The sequence below is a fragment of the Nelusetta ayraudi genome, unplaced genomic scaffold, assembly GCF_046127955.1.
Source record: "Nelusetta ayraudi isolate G7.1 ecotype Tasmania unplaced genomic scaffold, CSIRO-AGI_Nayr_v1 ptg000011l, whole genome shotgun sequence".
Taxonomy (NCBI): domain Eukaryota; kingdom Metazoa; phylum Chordata; class Actinopteri; order Tetraodontiformes; family Monacanthidae; genus Nelusetta; species Nelusetta ayraudi.
In genome coordinates, this window is record NW_027466061.1 from 15,312,682 (window position 1) to 15,335,720 (window position 23,039).

The 23,039-nt window shown below is 41.3% G+C and overlaps 2 protein-coding genes across 3 annotated transcripts in view; both read right to left on the reverse strand.

The window, feature by feature from the left end:
- cacybp (calcyclin binding protein) overlaps nucleotides 1-23,039 on the reverse strand; it is a 187,685-nt gene that overhangs the window by 83,486 nt on the left and 81,160 nt on the right. The gene's annotated exons all lie outside the window — the stretch shown is intronic.
- Nucleotides 1-23,039, reverse strand: part of tnr (tenascin R (restrictin, janusin)) — a 54,033-nt gene that overhangs the window by 11,229 nt on the left and 19,765 nt on the right. For both annotated transcript variants that reach the window (XM_076021347.1, XM_076021346.1), the window contains exons 14-22: nucleotides 22,830-22,919; nucleotides 21,354-21,487; nucleotides 21,048-21,177; nucleotides 18,570-18,836; nucleotides 15,027-15,146; nucleotides 14,534-14,677; nucleotides 9,969-10,088; nucleotides 8,900-9,043; nucleotides 720-850 (exon numbers count right to left, since the gene is read on the reverse strand). In XM_076021347.1, the coding sequence (XP_075877462.1) occupies nucleotides 720-850; nucleotides 8,900-9,043; nucleotides 9,969-10,088; nucleotides 14,534-14,677; nucleotides 15,027-15,146; nucleotides 18,570-18,836; nucleotides 21,048-21,177; nucleotides 21,354-21,487; nucleotides 22,830-22,919 (1,280 nt within the window). The remainder of the gene's footprint in view (nucleotides 1-719; nucleotides 851-8,899; nucleotides 9,044-9,968; nucleotides 10,089-14,533; nucleotides 14,678-15,026; nucleotides 15,147-18,569; nucleotides 18,837-21,047; nucleotides 21,178-21,353; nucleotides 21,488-22,829; nucleotides 22,920-23,039) is intronic.

Genomic DNA, 23,039 nt, shown 5'->3' on the forward strand with positions numbered 1-23,039 from the left:
AATACGCTTTACGACTGTTTCTCTGCAGCATCAAGAGGTGTGATCAAAATAAACAATGTCTCTGCAGAGAGGAATGAAGGAACATGTGTCAAACGGGCAATTTCACAGTGAACTTCCCATGTGTGGATGAATCTCTAAGCTTGTGGCAGTTCATCAGGCTCACTCGCTTCAGATACAAGGTTATATGAATATAAGCTATGAAGGCAAATTTTAGGCCTTCCTATTTCATCCGAGAGTTAGAAAAAAAAATGGTGGTCTCAGAAGGTGGGACTACTACCACTATGGGCAAAGTCAGTAATCTGAGAGAAGTAGAAGTTCTTTCTGTGACATCACAAAGGGCTGATCTCTATAACTGAATTGTATCAAAGTTTTGGGAAAGTGGAGCAAGAAAAATAAAATAAAAGTTTGACTTCTCTCAATTCATTGGCTTTTGCAGACAGATCAGAGACATATTTTTTTTTTTTTATTAAAGCTACTTAAACGACACCAACAAAGTGAATTCTAAATGATACGGGACTTTTTTTCACTGCATATTTTCAAATATTCATACGTTCAATAATTTCAAGTATTCCAGAATTTCAGCAGGGTACTGTTTTTTTAGGGTGTCGGGTTAAAAAATCTGAGCCATTCTAACTCGTTAACATTAGACGAGTGTTTCAACGGTACGTGAAAATCGTTGATGGCGTTGAAGACAGAGACAGACGCAGCATACTACGTACTTTGCGACTGCCGTCAGTTGACTTGTAGGTGAGCATGTAGTTATCAATTTCAGAGATTGGTGGCTGCCAGGAGATGAGAGCGCTGCGGTGGTTCACTTCGCTGGCTGTCAGGTTCAGGGGCGTATCCATGGCTGAAAAGACAGGAAAGGAGTCAACTTTGGAAAATAAAGGTTTTGGCATCGGCAGTAGACTGCAGCCCTCAGTTAATGTCTGACGTGTGAATTGCCCTCCCTGCTTTTTCACTTGTGGACACACAAAGGTAAAGGCAGAAAGCAGTTGATTATTGATTTATATTTCAGTGCCCACTCACTAGCCCCCTATGTCAAGCAAACTAATGTGCAAGAGTTCATACAGAAGGTTCCAATATTTTAAATAAACTCAAAAAATATATTATCCATATTTGTTCATTCATTTCATTATGGTATATTCGCTTCAGTGGTTGTCTAAACAATGCAAACAGGCAAAGGATGACATAACAGCCTTATCAACAACAAGTGATGCCTTTAAAAAAGTACTGCAGAATTTTTGTAGCCAGTCTCACCATGAGTGCAGTGCTGACGGTGTTTCCCATGAAATAAATCGGTCATTGCCAACACTTACACCAAAACACCAACTACTGCTTGGTTCATGTGTCAGGAAAAACATTTTGTGGCAAAAAACACAGAAGAATATCATCAAACTCTCAATTGTTTAGAAACGTTCTTGTCATATTAACTGACACAGCATTTAAATCTGGTCCCTTGAATTCTTGCTGTGGACTTTTAGCAATACAGTCAGTTGTTACTTTGCAACACATTCAACACATTATAAACTGCTGCACGTTATTCCCCCTACAACCAAGTCTGAAAGTCTGTGAAGGTCCTCAGTCGTCGAGGTCACTGCAGTACTTAGAGACTAAATAAGGCAACTGGACTGATTCCAGTATCTTGAAGATGTTTCACCTCTCATCCAAAAGGCTTCTTCAGGTCAGTCTTAATATCTCCACTCTATTTTTGCACAGGAATCAGCCAACTGAGACGCAGAGCATTACAGCCTATAGAGCCCAGTGTGTAAATACACAAGAAATAGTTTCAGGGGGAACAGATCCTGCAAATAGACAGTGATTTTCTACTAAAAAGAAAAGCTAACTCGAAATTAGTGCAAACCAGTGCAAATATTGATCAGAACTGATCTGAACACAAACATGATGCAATCACCAATATTTGAGTATGGATCAACACAACACCACTGCTCACTAAGTCTCAATTCTGCCATCTGGCAAGTCTCTTAGTATCAGCTACATTATTGCGTTACACTGGTATTTTGTATTTTGCTTTTAATTTCCATTATTTTGTTTTCATTCAATTTTCCATTTTTCATCTTGGGAAAAAATGTAAACGTGCATTTTATTCCACCATTTCTGTAGTTTTCCAGGTGATAGAGGAGCTGCAGATGTCCTGCGGGGTTTGGATAATCTGATAAGCTAATAAAGGCAAGCTGTGGCTGACTCACAAAACCAGGTGTAGCACCAGGACAATAAATGAGCAGCTGCTAAATAATTAGAGTGAAATTTGTGCCTTGTAGACACGAGTGAACAACCTGGAAATTAAAACTAGAATTGACCCCAAGGTAATCTGCATATTTATGAACTTATAATTCTCTGTTTGGCAACTCACAAAGTCAACACACACTTGTGCGCACGGTCCGTAAGAGCCGGTGCTTTATTGGTTATCAGGCCTTGGCAGTGGTTGTGTCTCTGTCCACTCTTGTTGGGAGTTGATGATTCAATTTTTTAAATAAAGCCTGAGATGGTAAACTGAAACACACTTGTCTCAGTTTATTTCGGACAACTTGCCTGAAGGTCGTCTTTGAAAGCTCTTCTTTGTCCTGCCACTTAAAACATACCACGTCTCAGTTATTCACAAATTAAGACTAATGTTCTAATTAGGGACATGCAATATCACATTTATCTTCCCAATTAGTTAATTATTACTGTGTTGCTATTTTAATTATTGTTCTGATATTATCATTATTTTTATTATTTTTTAAATAAATACACACTTTTAGACGTTTTATTGTTCCTTGATGCTTTTCTTTCCTGTGTTCTTAACGCTGCATGTTATTTGTTTGCAAGCCTGTGCGCCTCCAACTGAGTCATACAGTTAATTCTTTACGCTCATTACAGGGCTTTTCTTAAGCTTCTCCTCTGCCGTTCCCATGGTTTTATGTTTTGTTTTTCCACCACTGATAGCTCCTTTGATTTAGTGCCATGTTGGACTGATAAGCTGGGACACATTTATGCATTATTGAAAAAAAAAAAGCTACAATGTCTGTTCCTTGACATGGGTTCAATACTGCTTAGTATTTTAGCATGCAGAGCCTCGAGAATATTTTCTAACTTTTAATGTCTACCTTGCATTGCCAGTGGCAGGTGGAAATGTTGGTGTTTACATGAAGACAGGTTTCCTGAAACCACAGAAATATTTATTCGGTTCGGCTCTGCGTTCAGACAAAGCGTTTTTCACTGGAACCGCACAGACTGAAACTGCACATTTTCGAAAACGCTCCTCTGGGTACCGCCTAGGCGGACTAGGATACTGAGGCAAAAACACTCTCGAAAAGGAAAAAGAAAAAAAAACCTGTTCACACAAAGCCATCTTCAAAAATGTTCCCATTTACACAGAGACACTACAAACGACTGCAAACGATGTATAGCCTATGCCAGACCTGGCTTAGGCCAGACCTGGCTTAGGCACTGAAGGAGGAAGAAGGAGGAAGAAGAAGAAAAACACATGAAGCACGCCGTGTGTAAAGAAGCAGGAGCTTGCTAACAACAGGAGCACCACTGAGAATAGAAAGAAAGATCCCTGGTGAGAGGACGGCGTGGATAAATGAGTTGAAGTTCAGCTTCGAGTTACTTTAGAACACAAAGCCTTAAAAGGTCCATGTTAAGATTGACTAGGAGTCACTGAGAAAATTCACTAACATTTTTGTCATTTAGGTTTCCTTCCTCAATATCCCAGTCCGCTGACTCAAAAGAAAATGAATAAAAAAAATAAAACAAGAGGTTTGCAAATCGTTTTCGTCGTGTTTATTTTAACTTTGAACACAATCTATGATGGATCCACGAGCACCGTACGTTAGTGTTCACTATTGTTTGCGGTTTGTTGTAGTGGAGGTTAATGGGAAGACAGCTGGCTTCATTAGTAGCAGTAACTACTCCGTTGCCCCACGTGGTTGTTGTTATGAGTGGTCATCTGCACCTCACGGCCGCGCAGGTTGCAAGGCGGGTGGTGGGGTTTACAGCTGTGACATCAGCGTTTCCAAAAAAGATTGGCTTCAGCTTTTACACAAAGCCGGGCAGGGCAGCGTTTTCAAACTTATCCACCCTGAGGAGTATTTTCGAAAATGTGCAGTTTCAGTGAAAACACCGGCTTCGTGTAAACACAAGGCCAAACCAACTAAATATTTCTGTGTTTTCATAGAAACCCGTCTTTGTGTAAAGAGGGCCTGAGACACTTCCCCATATTTAGGGATCCAGACTCAGTCATGGAGCCCACCCAAATTTTGCTGCACATTACATCACACCGCGTCTTCCGTCCCTGCTGGGCTTAAAAGAAGGAGGAGGAGGAAAAGAAGAAGAAGATCTGATTTTGGCACTTTTGTTTTGATACTTCCAGCATGCTACAAGGAGGCTCACCTCACTTTCCAAACCTTTCATCACCCTTTTTAAACTCAATATCTGAACTTCCAGCATGACACCGGGCGCATTGACATGCTGTAGCCTCCGTTTTACTGCATGATAGAAAATAGATGACCTTCTATTTGACGAAAAAAAAATCCGTTTCCTGGAGTTACATCATGACTCTGGGGCACAGCATCAACCAGCCATGCTGGAGAAGCTGGGCCACTTAAACAAATGGCTTGCTGGGCTTTGTGGGCTGCGCAATCCTACGTCCCTGATGTGAATTTGAGATAAAGATATCTTCTGCATCACTGTCTCGTCCTGTGAATCTTTCTTTCCCTCACTTTCATCCCTCACTCAATGGTAAAACAAACCTGGATGTCTATTAAAACCTGAACTTTCATCTCGTCTTGAGGACTTGAAAGTCCCCGGGCTCTAACATCAATCCTCAAAGATTCAACAAAGACCCTGATGAAACTCCTCAGTGGAAACTTGCAGCATCTGCTTAATTCATTCTCTTGTTTAAGCCTCTCCATCTGGGCACATGGGTGGATGGATCTGTGGCAGCTGGATGGTTACCAGCATGTATTTATTATTCTTGATAACTTCCTGACAGATGTGGGGTGCCCGCTCTTTGAGACAGCGTCAGGCAAATTCATGTGTGTGTCAGGGAGATAGTGACAGAAACAAAATAAGAAGCATGAGGTTTTCAGATTTGGCAACCTCTTATCTTTATTGACCTCCTCTGCATCTACTTTCAGTTCACCTCCTTCTCTGTCTATTTCTAATGTGACACCAAGTTGAGGTTTCTTCTGCCCCCCACTCACCTTATCTCCCTCTAGTGCCTCCGTTTCTCTCCTGTGCTCCCCTGTCTCACGCTGTCCACCTCTCTGCTGCTCCCTATCTTGACAAGCTGCCATTCAATCGTGGCGCGCACTGGGGGGAACGCAGTTTATCTTTTTGTTCTTGTCCTTCCTCTTCGACGCGATGAACACAATTTCAGCACCGTGTGTGCGTGAAGGATGGATGAGATAGAGGGAAGCGGGGCAAAGACAGGAGTTTGTTTATCTCCTTTCTATGTCACCTCTGACGCTCATTGAAGTTTCCAACAATAGGTTGAGATGAATGTGTTTGGCCACATGTATGTGTGAATCATAGGACGGTATGGGAGTAAGAATGGGTTGCTGCGGCTTGACATGGCAATAATAAAGTGGAATTTACTCTGGGGACATCTCTGCTTGTAAAGAAAGTGACAATTCCCTGTGGATGATGTAAAGGGACTGCTTTGTTTCTTCATGTAACAAGGGAGCAAATCTAATTTGAAGAAATTGCACTTATGCAGAGCACATATGTGATCAGGATATGCTGAAAGATCATTTAATTAAAAAACAAAACTGCCTCTCCTTTTTTCATTTTAATGAAAGAAATGGGCTTGCTCTTGCCAAATCCTATACACCTTACTAGCGAATATAAAGAAACAGCAAAAACATCTCTGTATATTTTACTGCATTTCCCAAAGGTGCCAATTTTATATTCAAATCTTTGAAAGTTTAATCAATGGACTCCATTCAAATGAATTGTGTTTTTTTCAATCTGTCACTTTTTATCCTCAGTGTATCTGGGGTTCTGGAGTCTCTGTGTTGAAATAAAGGTGAGTTTGAATAGTAATCTATAATTATATATGACAGACAATGGTACCACTTGGCTTAGCAAGATACAGTATGTTGCAAACAATTATATCTATAAAATCTGCATTTTATTCACTGAGACGTGCAACAGATGAAGTCGCAGGGAATGACGAGATCTTAAAAGTGCAGCAAAAGTGTCAAGTAAGCCTCAACTGCCTGAAGAATTCCGATTGTGTTTCTGTTATTGCAGCACTCTCAGCTACTGGTGGTGATCAGCTAACTGGCAGAGCTATGTAAAGCTGCTGCCAGCAAGGATCTCTGCTGCTTCATAAACTTCCAAAGCCCATCTCAGTAAGTGGGCTCAGACACTTCTAAGGGAAAAGAAGTCCCGGTGCTGCAACCTACAGGCTTAGAGAGATGCTGAAGCAAAAAAAAAAAAAAACTATTTTCCACAACTATAGCTTAAGTATCAGCCTTTAGGGTGGCAGGAGTGGCGGGGGACATGGAAGCCAAACAACAAAACAACCCTCAGCCGCAGACAGTTAAAAGGCTCTGAAATCAACTCAAAATGAATGACTGAGGTACCTTGGCCACATTTTGACGTGGGGCAAAACTCGTCCTTTTTCCCTCCTTTCTGCTCTCTGGGGCCTTGTTCAGTATTCATTTGGATAAACTGCCATTCCTTGAAAGGTGGAAAATTGAAAACCCAATGGCAAGAACTTTCTCTGACCCATCACCTTTCATACGGTGCCAGGAAAAGTTGGTCAGCTACTCCTTTAGCCTTGAGCACCAGTAGTGAGAAAAGAGAGGAAATTTCTAGGGAAAAAACAACAAAAAAGACACACTCCAAAAATAAGAAATCAAAATTATCACCCTACCAGGGAAGAAACTAGTGGCTTCAGGTAATAAAACAAAACGTTTGATTAGAAAAAACCCAGTGTGCATGACAAAGATTATGTTTGTCAGTCAGCCAGTTGTTTCAAACCCAATGATCTTAACCGTGCCAGAAAAGATAAAGAACAGCAAGGCTCGTGGATTGGAGCAGAGAGACAGAGGAGAGGAGTGAGAGTCGGGGAAGGAGGAGCTGGCGAGCAGCAGATGTCTGGAACGTGGCAGGCTCATAATGCAAAGTAGTTGATCACTAGGGGCGACTGGGCAGCTGAGAACAGAAGCTGGGAGACCAGAGATAGTTAAAAAAAAAAAAAAAAAAATGTTGGCTAGAAACAGCAGGAAAATAATCCATCTGATTGTCTGGGTCCTTGTATAACATGCTGTGTGTGCACATTGTTTGTTTTTGATGTTGGTTTATATGACCAACATCATAGCACAGCTTTTAAATGCCTGAAAGAATTTCACCGCACACAAGGTCCATTGATAGAGAAAGAAGTTAGAATTCAAAGCAGGTTGATTCAGTTTCCAAGAACTTTTGAGATATCATGACTGGATGAATAAATGCACAACATTTTCAGCTGCCTGGAGTTTCTTACGATTTTTGGAGGCATCTGATGGAGTAAAAATCTACAGTTGCAAAATAAACACCAACCTCCTGATTCATGTTATGAGAGAAGGTATTCTGGTGATGTTTTCTTCACTTATTTTTTTTTATTTCTGCATAAATAGTCCAACTCGTGTGGTTTATTCTTTTTTAAGTCCAAGCATGTATCTCTGTAGGGGAATCACTCTGAATCGCAAAGGCTACTTGTATATGCAAAGGAACACAGAGTTACTGTGCTGAGCCTTGACATTACAACCCTGGTTTTCATCAAATCTATTTTGTCAAAGTCGCTGCAACACTGGCTGAGTTTCTGTTGGCAGCTGGTTGTTTTTCTGCTGCAGGACAGCTAAGTCTGCTTCTCTGTAAACCACTATTGGGGCTTAACATTTTTGCAAACACTAACTCAAAGTCCTCTTTAAGATAGTGACCCTGACATATACACCCACTGGACACTTTCTCAGATACACCTCCCAACTACCGAATAAAGTGGCCGGAGTGCTTCCAGGTTGTAGGTCTTGTGTGTTCAGAAAAGCTATTCTGCAGAAGTCGGTTACAACCAGCTTATTTTTTTTTTGACTTAGGGGTCTAAACAGCCGGCCCATTCTCACCTTTGACCCCTGACATCAACAACACATTTTTCTCCACACAACTGCAGCTCACTGGGACTTTTTGGGACTGATCTCATGGAAACCCTAGCGATAGTTGTGATGTTCTGAAAATCCCACTCGATCAGCTGTGAAACACTCAGACCTGCAGACCCCTTTATTCCCCAATCTGATGCTTATTTTGAACTGCAGGATGTCGTTTTCGTCATGTCTATACGCCTAAATTATCAAGTCACGACCATGTGACTGGCTTGTTAGGTCATAAGCAATTGAACATTTTAACTAGTAAAGTGGGTGCTAAGTGCTTGATAATAACCAGTAAAAAGTCCAAAAGGAGAAAAGAGCAGAGCTATATTTGCAATGACCTCCAAAAATAAAAAATCTGTCAATAATAAAATCTATGTACATCATTTGAAAGATCTTTCTAATAAAGTATACCAATATCCTGTGACATTTGTCAACAAATAAATAACTCCCACCCCAAATACTTCTTGGTAGTAACCACCGCTAACCATGTGATGCAGAACATTCCGAAGTTGCTATGTTGCTTTTCTTTACATGCGTGAATATTTGTTTGCGAAGCACTTTGTTTGTCCAGAGATAGAAAGGCATTCACTGCAGTGACTCATTGCGGCTACTTTAGATGCAGCCTTCACACTTTGATGGAGGACAATGGGAAAAGTCTTGATTAACTCAACCCAGTATTTTCTGTAGGTGTCTGCACTAAACCACCTATGAGGCTGCAGCTCTGCAAGCTTTATCAGGGAGAATATGTGATGAGCACGCACGTGTTTGGAGGTTGGTGATGACCGTGCCGCTGGTCAGGGGTCCTTTGGTAGCATACAGGGCCACAGTGTAGCCGGTGCTCGGCTTGAGGTTGGACAGCTGGTGCTCCTGCTTGTTGCCCTCGACAAGGAACGTGTCAGCTGTCACTGGAAAACAGTGTGGAGACCTCAGATCATTTATAGGGTCAAGATTTCAGGTCAAATTTGACATTTTCTCATTTCAAGGATTTCAACACTGATCAAATGTTAACTTTCTCAGTAAAACAAATCATCTTTATAACTTTTTGTCTAAATCACATGACTCGTCAGGTGATCACATGGCTGCGTATACTGTATGTTTTTTTTTTCAACGTCTATGTCAGTCAGCACACTAAGGCACCTACGTGACTAATAGATAAAACATATGTATAATACTGGACAAAGCCCTGGCCCTGAAAATTGCAAATAAAAGGAGTTTAACACAGCAACTATATTATGTGAAAGCTAGAACACTGATTAAGCAGTGGCTCAATGGCACTTATCAAGGAAAACCATTTTTATATCTCAGAGCACTTCATGAAATGACTATTTGACCCCGAGTCAATACAATAAATTTAAGGACACTTCTGAGTCTGCGAAGTTTGTGAAGCCTCGTTGGTGTTTCTGTGAAAATAATCAAATGTGTCTCGATGAGTGAGACATTCTGGCAGACATCCAGTTAGCCAGTCACTGTAATTTCCATACAGGCTCATGAGTTGAGGTATATAGATTTGTCTGCATGCCGCTGAACACCGTGTAGCCAGTGTGAAGTCATGTGTCAAAGGCAGAAATCAGTGTGGGAAAATGGCTGAAATCAAGTTTTAGAATATATGCTTGACAATAGAATAACATGCAACAAACAGTCAGGTTTATGTTACCTAGATCTTCTGATATTGCCAAAGGAAAAAAGAAAAAGTGCTGAAGAGCAACAACTAACTTGAGTCTTGATCATTTTGGATCATCATGTCAGATTGCATGGCAGGCAGTTTGTGCGTCATTTTTCTGTGAAAAAAAACCTTTCAACCAAAATTGTGACTCTACTTTGTTGACTTACCCTGGTTGTGAGTCAGGGTTAGCACATAGTTGTCCACGCTGGAGAGAGGAGGGTTCCACCTCAGCAGCGCCCCTTGTGGAGTAATGTTGAGTGCCGTTAGCTCGGCCGGCATATCCATTGCTGCAGAATAGCACAGTACACAGCAGAAACACAAGGTCCATTAACTGGGAAATGATAGCGACTTGACAATATTAGTATTTAGAGATTTCTATTAATTTAGCGTTGATGCAGCAGTTAAATACTGAGTGTCAAAGCACAATAAACGCCTCATCTACGGAAAAAAATACAGCGTTTAGTTTGTAAACCCGCAACAGGAGTGTTTGGAAAAATTGCTTGAGTGCGTTCACAAACTACCAAGCGGTGTCATTTTACAGCTGCAGGCGGAACCAAAAATATCAATTACTGCTCAACCTTTTACGAAGCAGCGTTCAATTTCCAAAACTAGTCTGGCACCACCAGGCGAGCCATAATTAAAGGAGCCCACACACAGAAGAGTTCACATTCAGACTGATTAATGACTCTCTTTGGCTTTTGATCACTGTTTCCTCAATCCGTTCGCACACTGAGGGGAAATTATGCGGCTGAAAAGGCTGCATTAGTGCTCACAAACTCTCTCCAGTCGACTGTGTTTCCCCCACCTCCAGTGAAATTCATTCCCAGACTGCTGGACATGCCAGCGTTGAGCTTGAATTTAATTACACCTTTAACCTGAGTGCTTCAACCCCAATTTCTCCTCAGGCGTGTTATTTTGGCACGGAACAAGCAGTGACAGGAAAACAGAGAAGCCTGTGCACATGTGCTCCAAAGAAACAGCAAATTGACATTGCCGTGCTACGTCAGAGGAATAATAATATAATATAATATAATATAATATAATATAATATAATATAATATAATATAATATAATATAATATGATAATAATAACACTTCTCACTAATGCGCAGAGAAGAGTTTGAGTATCTTGTTCTTACAAGACATCAACAAACCTGGTGGGAAAGGTTTATTCCAACATTCAACATGGGATCATTGTAGGGTCAATAAGACAGCAAATAGATTGTCAACTGCGAAAAACAAATAAAAAACAAAAAACAAACAAACACCAACAATAAATCCCCATTATGTTTGATAACAATCTTCATCTCATGGTTACACATGATCACGACAGGCTGAAGTAAGTCACACTCCGGGGATGAACAACAAGAGTGTTCGAATAACAAGTGAAGAACAACGGACAGAGTGATGACGGCCACTCTGGAGAGAGGAAATTAAGCTATAGAGTCACGAGGACAGAAAATCCATTGTCACATATGATCAATTGTCTATTGATAAAATAAAAACATAGCAAACACGGACAAGATGTCGTGACTCTGTCTCTGAATTAGCTACAGGCTAAAAACTAGCCGGGAGTAGTAATGGAAACACAGACTGTAACAGACTATTTTGTCAGTTGCAGACGAGACAGTAGTTGGCCGGTTAATTCTGTCTCCTTGCCTGCTGTGATGTTAAACACTTAGACCGGATGACTAATTGGATTCCAAGAAAATGTTTTTTTTTCCAAAATGCTGCTTTTTATGAAATTCATCAGTACATGATCTCCAAAAGTAAATCAATATGTTCTACTGTCATACTATGTCCCATCCATGCTTTTACAATAATTATGTTAGCTGTTAAAGAATGTTTCTTTGGTGTCAGAAGGCCTGTTACATGTAAACACCAGTACATGAGTTTCTGAAAAAAGAAAACACGTGGTGCCATCAGTGCAGTGAGTGTCAGTATCTTCCTTTCTCTTGCTCTGAATCTATTGTGTGCATCTTTTTTTGCTTTAAGTGTTGTGTCATTCCTATGGACATTAATTAATTATTTCCCCAAAATAAGATGTATAACAACATCACCACCTTTGAGGGTGATGTATTTATAATATCACCCTTTTAATGAAAAGTTGCACTGGGCCTAATTAGTCTTGTTCCAAAGGTTTTAAGGTAGATGCTGTAATTTCCCCCAGCTACCCTTTATTGACTACAGCCGCTCCTTCTCCGTCCTTCACTAAGCTCAACTGTCACAGAAAGGGCTTTTAAAAAAAAAAGTCCAAATACCTTAAGAGGGGTCCTGACACCTGCGAAGCCTTCACATAATCCATTTAGTGTCCCAGAAGTCATCTAAACACTAGACTGACTTTGCCAACGCTGTGCTGGCAAAGTAAAATGCGGCTTGCAGGCTTTTTCACCCTCTATGAACATAACATACTGGAAAGTGAAGCACGAAGCGATTGCAGCCCCGTTTAATGCCACTGCACACTTGGCCAGTCAGTGCTGGATTACTCTCCCAAATCCCCAGTTTATGTATTGTAGCAGAAAAGGAGCATATAAATGCTCCCGGTTGGGCATTGCGTGATGTGGGGAAAAATGCTATTTACCATTTCTAACAAGCTTGACTCTGGAGTTATGTTACTTAGGAGTTATTATGGCCCCAGTGGCTCTGCTCATTGAAAACACGCTGGGGTTTTTAAAAAATAAGGCAAGAATAATACAACCACGAGGGAAACAACAAGGCAGAAATTAAAAAGGAGTTAAAGTGGGAGACTTTTAAGCTTCTCTCTCTCTGGATTTTAACAACGGGTGAGTCAGGTGCCACTGGCATGCAAGAACACCATCTGCTTTCCACTTGCATCTTTTGCTCTCCTTCTATTTCTATCTTTTTCTCCGATTCACTCCGATTCTCTCTCTGTTTGAAGATTATGCAAACAGCAGTGTGGAAGCGTGTTAATCTTTGGCCAGTAGATCTCCTTCACTTTTTTAGGCCCCGCAAACATCTGATCACATGCTGAAATAAGATTTCAAAAGACTGTCAGAAGTGAGAATTTGAAAAGAGAGGGTTGGACAAAGAGGGAACTATAAACAAGCAGAGTTCAAGCTTAACTTTAAAGCTTTTAAAATCCACGCAGAATGTTTCTCGCTATCCTAAAATTATCATTTTGTTACATTTTTTATGATATGTTATAACTGTGCTACAAATATCATTACGCTACCAATGTCAGTGGTTGCTACCTGGTCATGGTTAGCTTTGGGGGGGTTGCCTCAAGATTTCAGCTCAGTGGCACAAGGTATGTGGCGACTGGGGCAAACCGAAGCAAATTTGGGTAACTGGAGACCAGGATGGTGCTGGAGAATGCACGTCTCAACACATGAGCATGTCAACACGTTAGGGTTTAGATTCGGGCTGGGGTGATGGTTTGGTTCTGAATGATAGCTTTCGAAAAACGTGTTTACGTGTCTAAACGGCCAAATGTGTTGACACGCCCATTCTCCCACACCGCCTTGGTCTCCAGTTACCCCTGTCCCAGCAGAAGGGGTGATAATTGTTGCGCAAAGTGAAGGACATATAGGAGCTCCTTGAGTGAGAGTCACTTCTATATGAATTTATCTATTCCCACCAGGCGACAGGACGTTTTAATAATTTCATCGCAATGACATTAATAATGGCTCAGAGTTGGGTCTCAAAGGTTTTTTTTTTTTCTAGTTTGGCTGCTGAGTGCAGCATACACTATGCTGCATAGAACTCCCTTGACAGTGAGCAGGGAGTAGGGAACGAGTGGGAGATTCCAAACACAGCCAAAGAGTTCTTTTTAACCAGTCAGTGAGGTAAGTCAAAAAATAGAGCTACTCATAAAATAACAAGGGCTTTACTTTTGTGGTTCTGATCCACACTCCTGTCCATTCGGTGGCTGAACGCACCCAAAAGTTGTTTGCCCAACGCCAATAGTTATAAAAGCTTTGAAGGGAAAGAATACTGAATAACATGCATATTTGTTCCTTTTTATGCCACTAGATCCCTGTAAGTGTTATACATCAAGCCTTTAAAATGTGAGTTCCTGTCTGTATGTTCATGGTGCATAATAGGGACAGTTGAATGTAAGGTATACAGGAAAGAGTAGTCATCCATTTTCGCCTTAAGAGAGCAAAACGATTGTGAGAGCTCAGTTTGTGTATCTTGTATCTTTTTTTCTAATTGCTTTTGTAAAACTGTTTTTCATTGTTTTGGATGTTATCCTGATCAACAATGCTTTCTTTTATTCATAGTGCTTGACATGGTGATAGCAAGCAAAATAAACTTCAAGGCAACCACATCCACAAACACGGACAATAAAACAGAATTCCCACCTGAGAATGAATGAAAAAATAAATATATGAATGAGTGAATGATTGGAAGTCATTCAAGTCACAGAACTGCTACTTTTTCTGTAATCATCTGATGTTGACAAATACATATTGTCGTTGGGTTTGTTGTTGTTGTTGTTGTTTGCAAAAAGAAAAAAGAAAAAAAAGGAATGACACATCTTGCAAAAATGTTACAGTTGCAACCAAACTTTGACTTTGACTGAGATGACACAGGCTGACACTGGTCCAGATCATTTCCCAACTATTACCCCTCCACAAAGTTATCGTGAACACAACAATTTCCTGCTTATTATCAGGCCAATGCATGGGAGATTTGTTTGGCTGCCTGCCTGCTCTCCTCTCATTTCATGCACTTGTTCCCTAATAATGTTCCCCTCTTAAGCCCCTACCTGTGAAGACGGAGGTGCTAACCACTTTGCTCTCCTGACTCCCCCTGACAGCATTGAGGCTGATCTCATACTCCGTAGCAGGAAACAGACTCGACAGGGTGTAGTTGGACACGTCGCTGTCAATCACCATGCTGTCGACTCGACCTGCAAGACCACGGGAGAGAAGAGAGGGACGTCAGAGCTGGTACCGCCCGTCACATTCATCCCACGTTTCTTTGTGCTGGGAACTGCTTGGGAAAGAACTTGGCGTTTTTTTGCATCACTAAATCAAGACAGAATTCTAATTACAAATTCAATCAAATTTCACTGATAAAATGCTACAATTAATTAAGTCCACAAGGCAGTAAACACTGAGCCTTTTCCTAGAAAATGTTTGACCCACCATATTCATTTACATATACATATTTACATATACATTATGAAAGTAATGTTGGGTGTCTCTGAGGAATACAATTACAGCCAAAAGGGTTCAGTTATGTAAAGACTATGCTACCTCTGGCTGACTGGTAGGACAGCTTGTAGTATTCAAACGGAGCCATTGGTTTGATCCAGGAGATTGTCACCGAGTCTTCAGTCACATCCGACACCATCAACTCTTTTGGGGGGTCCATGCCTGCAGGACAGGTTTAAGAACATGTGAAACCAATTTTCTTTAGGAACCAGAAAAGATTTGCAAACTTAGGTTTAGTCAAGTGCAAAGAGGTCATAAATGAAGTTACAAGATCCCAGAGGAAAGCCCTCATTGTTGAATCCCCTCCACTTGACATCTGCATAAACAAACATGCCCTTGGACTTTGAAAGCAGGCGTTTTAAATGCAAAACACATGAAACGAATAGACAATATTAATTCAAAATATATAAATCAAAAACTAACTTCATTTATATAAAGGATTGTGTGACTGGATCCAAGCACAGCTTATTCAGAGGAGCTTTTCTTCCCCCTTCTGACTATTTATTTTGGGTCTCCTGAGACTATATGGAGCTGCTGTTTGAAAGGTTATGGCAGGAACAATGCGAGGATATATTCAAACTGTTGACAAGCCCTCAGCTTTCAAAAAACTAAAAAGTGGGAAGAAGAAAACTTAGAATTCATGAGGTTGTTTAATCACTTACTGTGGATAAAGGCTGAAAGAGGCAGAAGTTTTCACCTGATTTCTTCAGTCTTCCACTGTCAAATTGCTATTGGAATAACACTGAATGTGGAGTATTTTCTCCTAACTTATAATAATGGCAAGAAACAGGAGTAATATTTGATTAATTGTTTAATTTTTTAATGATTATGATTTCCCAGGAGTGGTGAGAGGGATATTGACTCTGCTCTGTTTTGCTTTGTTCATGAAGCTTTATGGGATGGTCTGAATAGAAGCAGCCACAGAGCTGCTCTTGAGGAGAAATTTACCTCTATTGACTTTATTCCCCTGGAAAATCACAATTCAATTTGTTCTGTGGAAGCTAATAAAAGGGATGTGGCCCTCAGGCTGAGCAGCGTTAAAGCACAGCCTAAATGGTCCTGCCAAGAGAGCATCAGTTTGATCAACAAACCATCCACCACTAACTGGGGTTTTGATTAACATTATTTTAAAGCATGGCATAAAATTGACTGGCTTTTCTCACTTAGTATTGAGTAGTTTTCTCACTTTGTATGTATTCAACATACAAAACCACTTAGTTTTAAACATTAGACATCAGCGTTAAATGGTTGTAAGAATTTACATCTCAAAATAAAGTCTTGAAAATGTATTCTACTCAAAACACCTTTGTTATTATTTTGATTATTTAATGTAAATTAATGTATCTGTCTGTGACAGGCAAGAGGACTGTGAATCGGTGCTGCATCTTGTGTAGACAGGGCAATTTCGGTTTCTGCAATGTGAGAAAGTCACTGTCATCTCAAGCCACACAATTTAAAGCTAACTGGTATTTTGGGCCAAAAGCCTTAAAATGTAGAAAACAGAGACCAACAGAGTCATTCAAGGCTGTGGCTCTGAAAATTAAATTTAAACAACCTTTTGGTACAAGCAAATATATAAATAAATGAAAAAACAAAAACAAAAATCTGTACACTATTTTCAACGTCTATACTCTGTACTTGTTAAAACAAGACCCAGTGATCCTGAAAATAAATAACTGTATTAAAAAAATTAAACCTTACTTTGTAGGTATTTTACAGTATTTATGGCATCTTTTTTGCATTATGTGGGATGCGACTTCAAAAGATGTTTGAAATCTGCTGCAGAAGACCAGGGAAGACAGAATGAAGAGAAGGATGAAGTTTCTTGGAAAAACATGATACCGAGACAAATGATGGGAAAGACTCTTCTTCTCCTTTAGGCTCGTTCAGGGGTTGCAACAACCAATTATCTGCCTCCATCTGGCCCAATCATCTCCATCCTCTCATTTCATCCACAGATTTTTTCCTCTTATTTCTCTTAGGGCTCCTGCCTGCCAGTTCCAACCTTAGCATCCTTCTACTGATATATTCAATCAATGTCCATCCTCTATACATGCCCATGCATTTCCATTGTTACTCTTTGTTACCCCCCCCAAACCTCAACATTATAGCTCCGCCTGCTGGCGTTTTTCCACAGACACCATCTCAAACCCAGTCAAGTCTCTACCGCTCTGCACACCTTTTCTTTCATTCCTGCTGATATTCTGTTATCGCACATTATACCTATCACCTTTCTCCACCCGTATCAACCTGTATGTACAGTACATGTTTCTTATCCTCACACTCTTTCCAACATATTGCATTGCTCAGGACTGGAAACCACCCACCGTCTTTCTCGTTGCTCCTAGTAGACTCACCGCTGAACTTGGGTCCCTCTCGTTAAACACGTGCTTCTGCTGTGGCTAACATTCATTCCTCTCCCCTCAAGGCACACCTCCTCATCTCTAGATTGCCCTCAACCTGCTCCCTGCTCTCATTACAGATAACAATGTCACCTTCAAAGATGACATTCCCTGGAACCTCATATGTCAGCCTGTGCATCAGCATAGTGAACAAGAAGGGGGGTCAGAGTTGATCTGGGAAGAGCTCCCCCCTCCGCCAAGAACTCCTTTGTCAAACACACAACACACCACCTCTTGCATGTTCTGCCCCACTATAACACACTTCTGTGCCACCCCAGACATTCACATGCAGTACCACTGTTCCCCTTGGCACCCCATCATATACCTTCTACAGGCAAAGAAGGGAAAGATGATAACCAGAACACATCTGTATTTAACTTAATATAGTCTTGTCACTTCGCACCCACCACCTATCAAAGCTTGAAACGGCAGAGTTGATGTCCGGGCAGCAGCTTCAATAGGGAAAACAAATGTAAAAAAGCACAAGTGAGGCTGAAGGATGCGCTAAAGGTTAAAGAGTGTTTGTCAGCGATGCAGAACGATAGAATAAAGAGACACATGACACTCAGACCCTGATCCCCACACCACTCAGCAGTTACAGACGAGTCCAGCGTCTCTGCAGATTATCCAAATCTAAAGTGTCTCCCTTCTCTGAGTTCAACACACTATAGAATAACCAGCCAGACTTTTCACCTTTGACCCCACGCTACACATTTAATAAAATACTCGGCCTAATTCCAGCTCTGTTTGGTAAGTAAATGACTCGAGGAAGACCAGTTTTCACTAGAGAACAGTCACTTGAGTCTTTTGATAAACTTCAAAGACTGTCAGATCGTTTCAGTAGTGATATTTTTCACAAACAAAATACTCAACATAGAAACAAAGACTGAGACAATGGTTGTCAGTTCAATCTTCCTCTTTAATCTTCTTTGTTTGTATCTTCATCTGTCATTTCATTCAATTGTAAATGCGCAAAAATTTAGTAAAGGTCAGTGGCACTGACATCAAGGAAAGATGGAGGATGTTTTATAGCAAGAGGCAAGTCTCTCTATATGTCAAATGCCAAAAAAATGGTAGAGTGATGATACATGATGTCACCATTGAAGCATATAACCTGAAAATGGTTCAGTTTGTTTTCAGTTCATCATCACCTGAGTCATCTCAGAACAATGAGGCAGCTCACCTGTTGTGAGTGACGCTGTAATGGGCTCGGAAGTAACGTCCCCCTGTATTGTGATGAGGCTGATGGTGTACGCGATGGACGGCAGCAGCCCCTGGACCAGAGACCTTGTCTTAGAGCCATCCAGCGTCACCTTAGAGGTGTCGGTACCATCTGAGGAGCTGTAGCTCAGGATGAAGAGGTCAGCGGGTGGGGCCGGGGCGCTCCAGGCCACCAGCACCGAGTCGAATGTCACCTCTGACAAGTAGAGGTGAGTCACGGGTCTGATTCCTGAAGGAACAGCGGTTGGAGTTCATCAGCAGCGAGGAAGTGCTGATCACAAGCAGGACGCAAGCAATTAAGATGGAAGAGGAAACTTGATGAAGATGGATGACAAGCAAGCAGCCAAGGAGGGGCTGAATGACGATGAGATGATGTTGATGTGCCAGCGCAAAGTCGAAAACCGAAACCAGACAAGTGGAATATAAAGAAAAAAAAGAATGAAATGGCCTTGTAAAGAAGAAATGATGATGATGAGACGATTGTCACAGAAATGAGGAAGGTGCCACAGGATTGTGTCACGAAACAAACTTGGAAAAAAAATATGATGAGAGCAGATGTGGTTGTCACAAAGTAGGATGCGGACTTCAGATGATGTAATGAATTGGAACCAGAGTAGCATATGGCCGAGCAGGCAGAGCGGAGGATTCAAATTTAATTAGCCGCACCAGCACGAGAAAGTAACCAAAAACATTTTAATTGACTTTATGATCTGCAGGCAGATTTCTCGTCTATGTAATCGACCAAATGAGAGGTTGCATTGTTTACACTGGAACGCGTTCATGTTTCTCTCTGAAGGCTGAGTATAAAACTTCATTACTCTCCTGTGCAGTCAGCAGAACTGCATTTGCGTTGCTGATATTTCCTGGCTACTCTTGTTAGCTAGAAGTCATCCTGATTCACCACTTTGCATCTCTGTTGTTGGCAAAGCTCACAATTCTGCTCTAAGGAGCCATGATCAATTGGCGCTGAGAGGAACTCAGTAGGGCTACACTACAGCAAGTCCACCTGCTACATTTAATTACAATATATTTAATCACGAAACTGACTTACTTTATTTGACTGTAATTAATCAAATCAAATTGAATTCATTTATGGGGTGAAAGTGGGCAAATATTTACACTGTAGCATTTGAGATTATGTTCTAGAATATCCAAGAAGGCATCAGATTTTAGCGCTCTTGATTTATAAGTGAACTGAGACCCAAATGTCTACAGGAGGGGTTTTCCTGTATAAACAATAGAAATACATTTAAAGAATATGTTCTAGTGAGCTCTCTTTCGCTGCTGTTACCTGAAGTATCTCAAAAGACCATTGAGAAATTTCCCCCAAAAAATCATGCAAATGAAAAAAGTTAATTAATAGTCAAATGCATCCTTACATAAAGAGAAAAAAAAAATAACGCACTTCATTCAAACAGCCCTCTGGTCCTCTCAAGGCAAAGAAGTGAGAAAACATAGCAACAATTATTAGAATTATGACTTGGCAGGTTTGCAGATAACCCCTTGAAGAGAGCAGTCCACGCTCAGTGTCAAAAGGCAAAGTGAAGGACAGACACTGTTTGTTGAGGCGAGTGAAGAAGAATGGCCAATCGGGCCAAAAGAAGATGACTGCTCATTAATTATTTGTTCTCTCTCCGTGTTGTCACTCTTGATCTGCCTTTTTGTCATCTCTCCTCTCCAGATGGTTGGAGCACCGCGGCTTAAGGAGCCATGGGTATCTGGAGATGATTACTACAAATGCTACGACCGCCAGAACTGTCACAGTGGCCGCAGAGAAGGAAAAGACGTTAGGATGAAGGGATGAAGTGATGAATGTGGCAGCAGGTGAGCACCTGCCATCATTCGTGGCAAGTGAGAAACTCATGCGGCTCTTTGCAAAACCAAGAAAACACTCGGGTTTTGATGCACAGTGGCCAGCATTTGACACAGACACCTCTTTGTGGCGTCGAGTCTCAGAGAAGGAGACGGAGCTGTGCAAAGAGGCACCACTGAGCAGGAAAGTGGAAATGAGCAAAGGCAGAGCAGGAAAAGGAATTCCAGCAGGCACTTGAAAAAAACAAACAAACCCTAAACTGGAAATTCTGTTCGGAGCCTCTCTAATAAAATCTACCTGCTCTAATTGCTTCATTAAATAGTTCTAGGGGCTTCTATTTTCTATGCAGAGGCCTCACCTTGCAAGCCACTGCTTTTAAGTTTGTTAATTTCGGCAGCCACTAGTTAAACCTTCCCTTCCCCTCCCCTCAGTAATGGGCTGAATTATTTATATTGGCAGACAAAACACAGTAGAGCAAATTTATCTTTGACCAGCATGACAACTGACTAAATTAAAAAGACACTTTGCTGCAACTTTGCATTAAACAAAATAAATATAATCCTTCTCCAGCTGTTGCCAAGGATTAAATAAAGGGCTAAAATAAAATCTGCTGGCTAACCGTCGTACCTGTGAAAGCATCTATTGTAGCCACATTGCTCTGTTGCCGTCCTCTTCTTGCCGCTACGGTGATGGTGTACTCAGTCCCAGGGTCCAGGTCTGTCAGAGTGGTGGTGGTGACATCTTTGGGCACCGTTAGCTGTAGGAGGAAGTCAGCGTGCTTTACTGTCACTTGAAGCACGCTCTTTATACAAAAGCAAGCTTAGAAGGATGTTGGGCTTTTGTACAGCTTGTGAGACTCATGCTGTCAGTTCAGGTGCATCCATGCTTGTCCATTTACACTACACAACAGATATTTTTAATGTAGGTCTTCACCTCAGTAGTGACGCCAGATGACGATGTGAACGTGACCATGTAGTGGTCGATGGGACCCTGGACGACACCCCACACCAGGGTGATAGTGTTGTCTGTAGAGGCTGTCACAGTCAGATCAATGGGCACATCCAGACCTGTTGGAAGATTGAAAAGAAAAGAGTGCACAGCAACAAAAAAAACACAGTCAGTTTTAAAGCCGGTTTATCATTTTTCCCTATTGTTTGTTTTTTCCAGATGTCCATGCTCCTCCTTTGGAGGATCTTTTTTTTTTCATTCAGTCCAGCTATTTGTTGCCAATCTACCTTTGCTGTGCAGCATGTTTTTTTTGTTGTTGTTTTTTCACTCAGTGGAAAATACATGGTAACCATGATGCATTTTCACAGTACAAAAGCAGCTCACAGCAAAGTGGGGGCAAAAAGAGCTTCTCTCTGATGGTAATGGAGGCAGAATTCTGCAAAGTGCAACGCACACTCCAGTATTATAATAACAGCAAATGGAGGCAAGATGTGCTCAACGTTCACCCTAATAGAGAAGATTAGTAAAGTGCCTGCGTGCGCTGTACATGCCGCACAACCACAGACGCAATAGAAATTTGAGGTCAAGTACTGATGTTTTAAAGAGCTTCATCAGCAAGGTGGAAATAAATACAACCTCAAAGACATTAGACGGAAACAATCTGATATTTCAGAATGAAGATACAGCCAAACAATAAAAAAATATATGAATCTTCTATATTTTCCTCTTTGACTATTATGGCTCTGCAACAAATAGATCTACCTCTTGTATCTATCATGAGAAGAGCATTTGGGAAGTAGTTTCAATCAGAATTGTTGCTTCCTGTTTAGGCTTCCTATTGGCCTGCATGTGACTACCTCACACTAACCTAGCACAGTTGTGTTTCACATCACTCTTTGCAAAGAGTGATGTGAAACACCAGAGACTGTGCCATTTGATGCTTTTTCTATCTGACAGGAAAGCATCATCCAGCTGTGAGAGCAGTTGCAACTCTAATGACATCCACGCTAATAGCAGCAGCCGCTGCTCACAACTCGTAGTGGCTTCATCCTCCTGTTCTTCCACCGTGGATTTTCAGAGCAGCTTGGAACAGTGGCATCTCCAGCACAGTCATTATTTCTGGGTGAAATAATGTCCCTGGAAGTGAATGGAGCATCCCTGCGAAGGGCACATGGCTATGGATGCTAGCATAAGGACAGATTTTCCTGCTGTGAAGCCGATACTGCTGTGATTCATTTCTAAATGGCCAACATGCACGAGTGGATTGCCATCTTATTTTATGCCGTGCTGAGCACATGTCTTCCAAAGTCTAATCCATTGTGTGTTAAGGGTCACTGCTGTCATTTGAAAAAATTTGGAAAGTAAAAGTTCACTGGGCCTGTCTAAGAAGTCAGAAGTTAATCAAACGTGACATTCAACCACTGGAACTTATCTGTCTGTCTGTTCAGGCCATCTGCTTACCTGTCCTGGCGTTCATGGTTGCCGGGCTGCTCTGGTTGTTTCCTTTCATGGCAGAGATTCCAATGCCGTACTCTGTCGCTGGGAGGAGGTCTGATGTGCAAAAACATTATGCATTAACGTTAATATTTGCATATTTGTATGGGTTGGTTAAGTTTCGGCAATAGTGACGGGTTTCCAATCTTTCAATCTCTCCAAGTGCCAGCCGGTGTC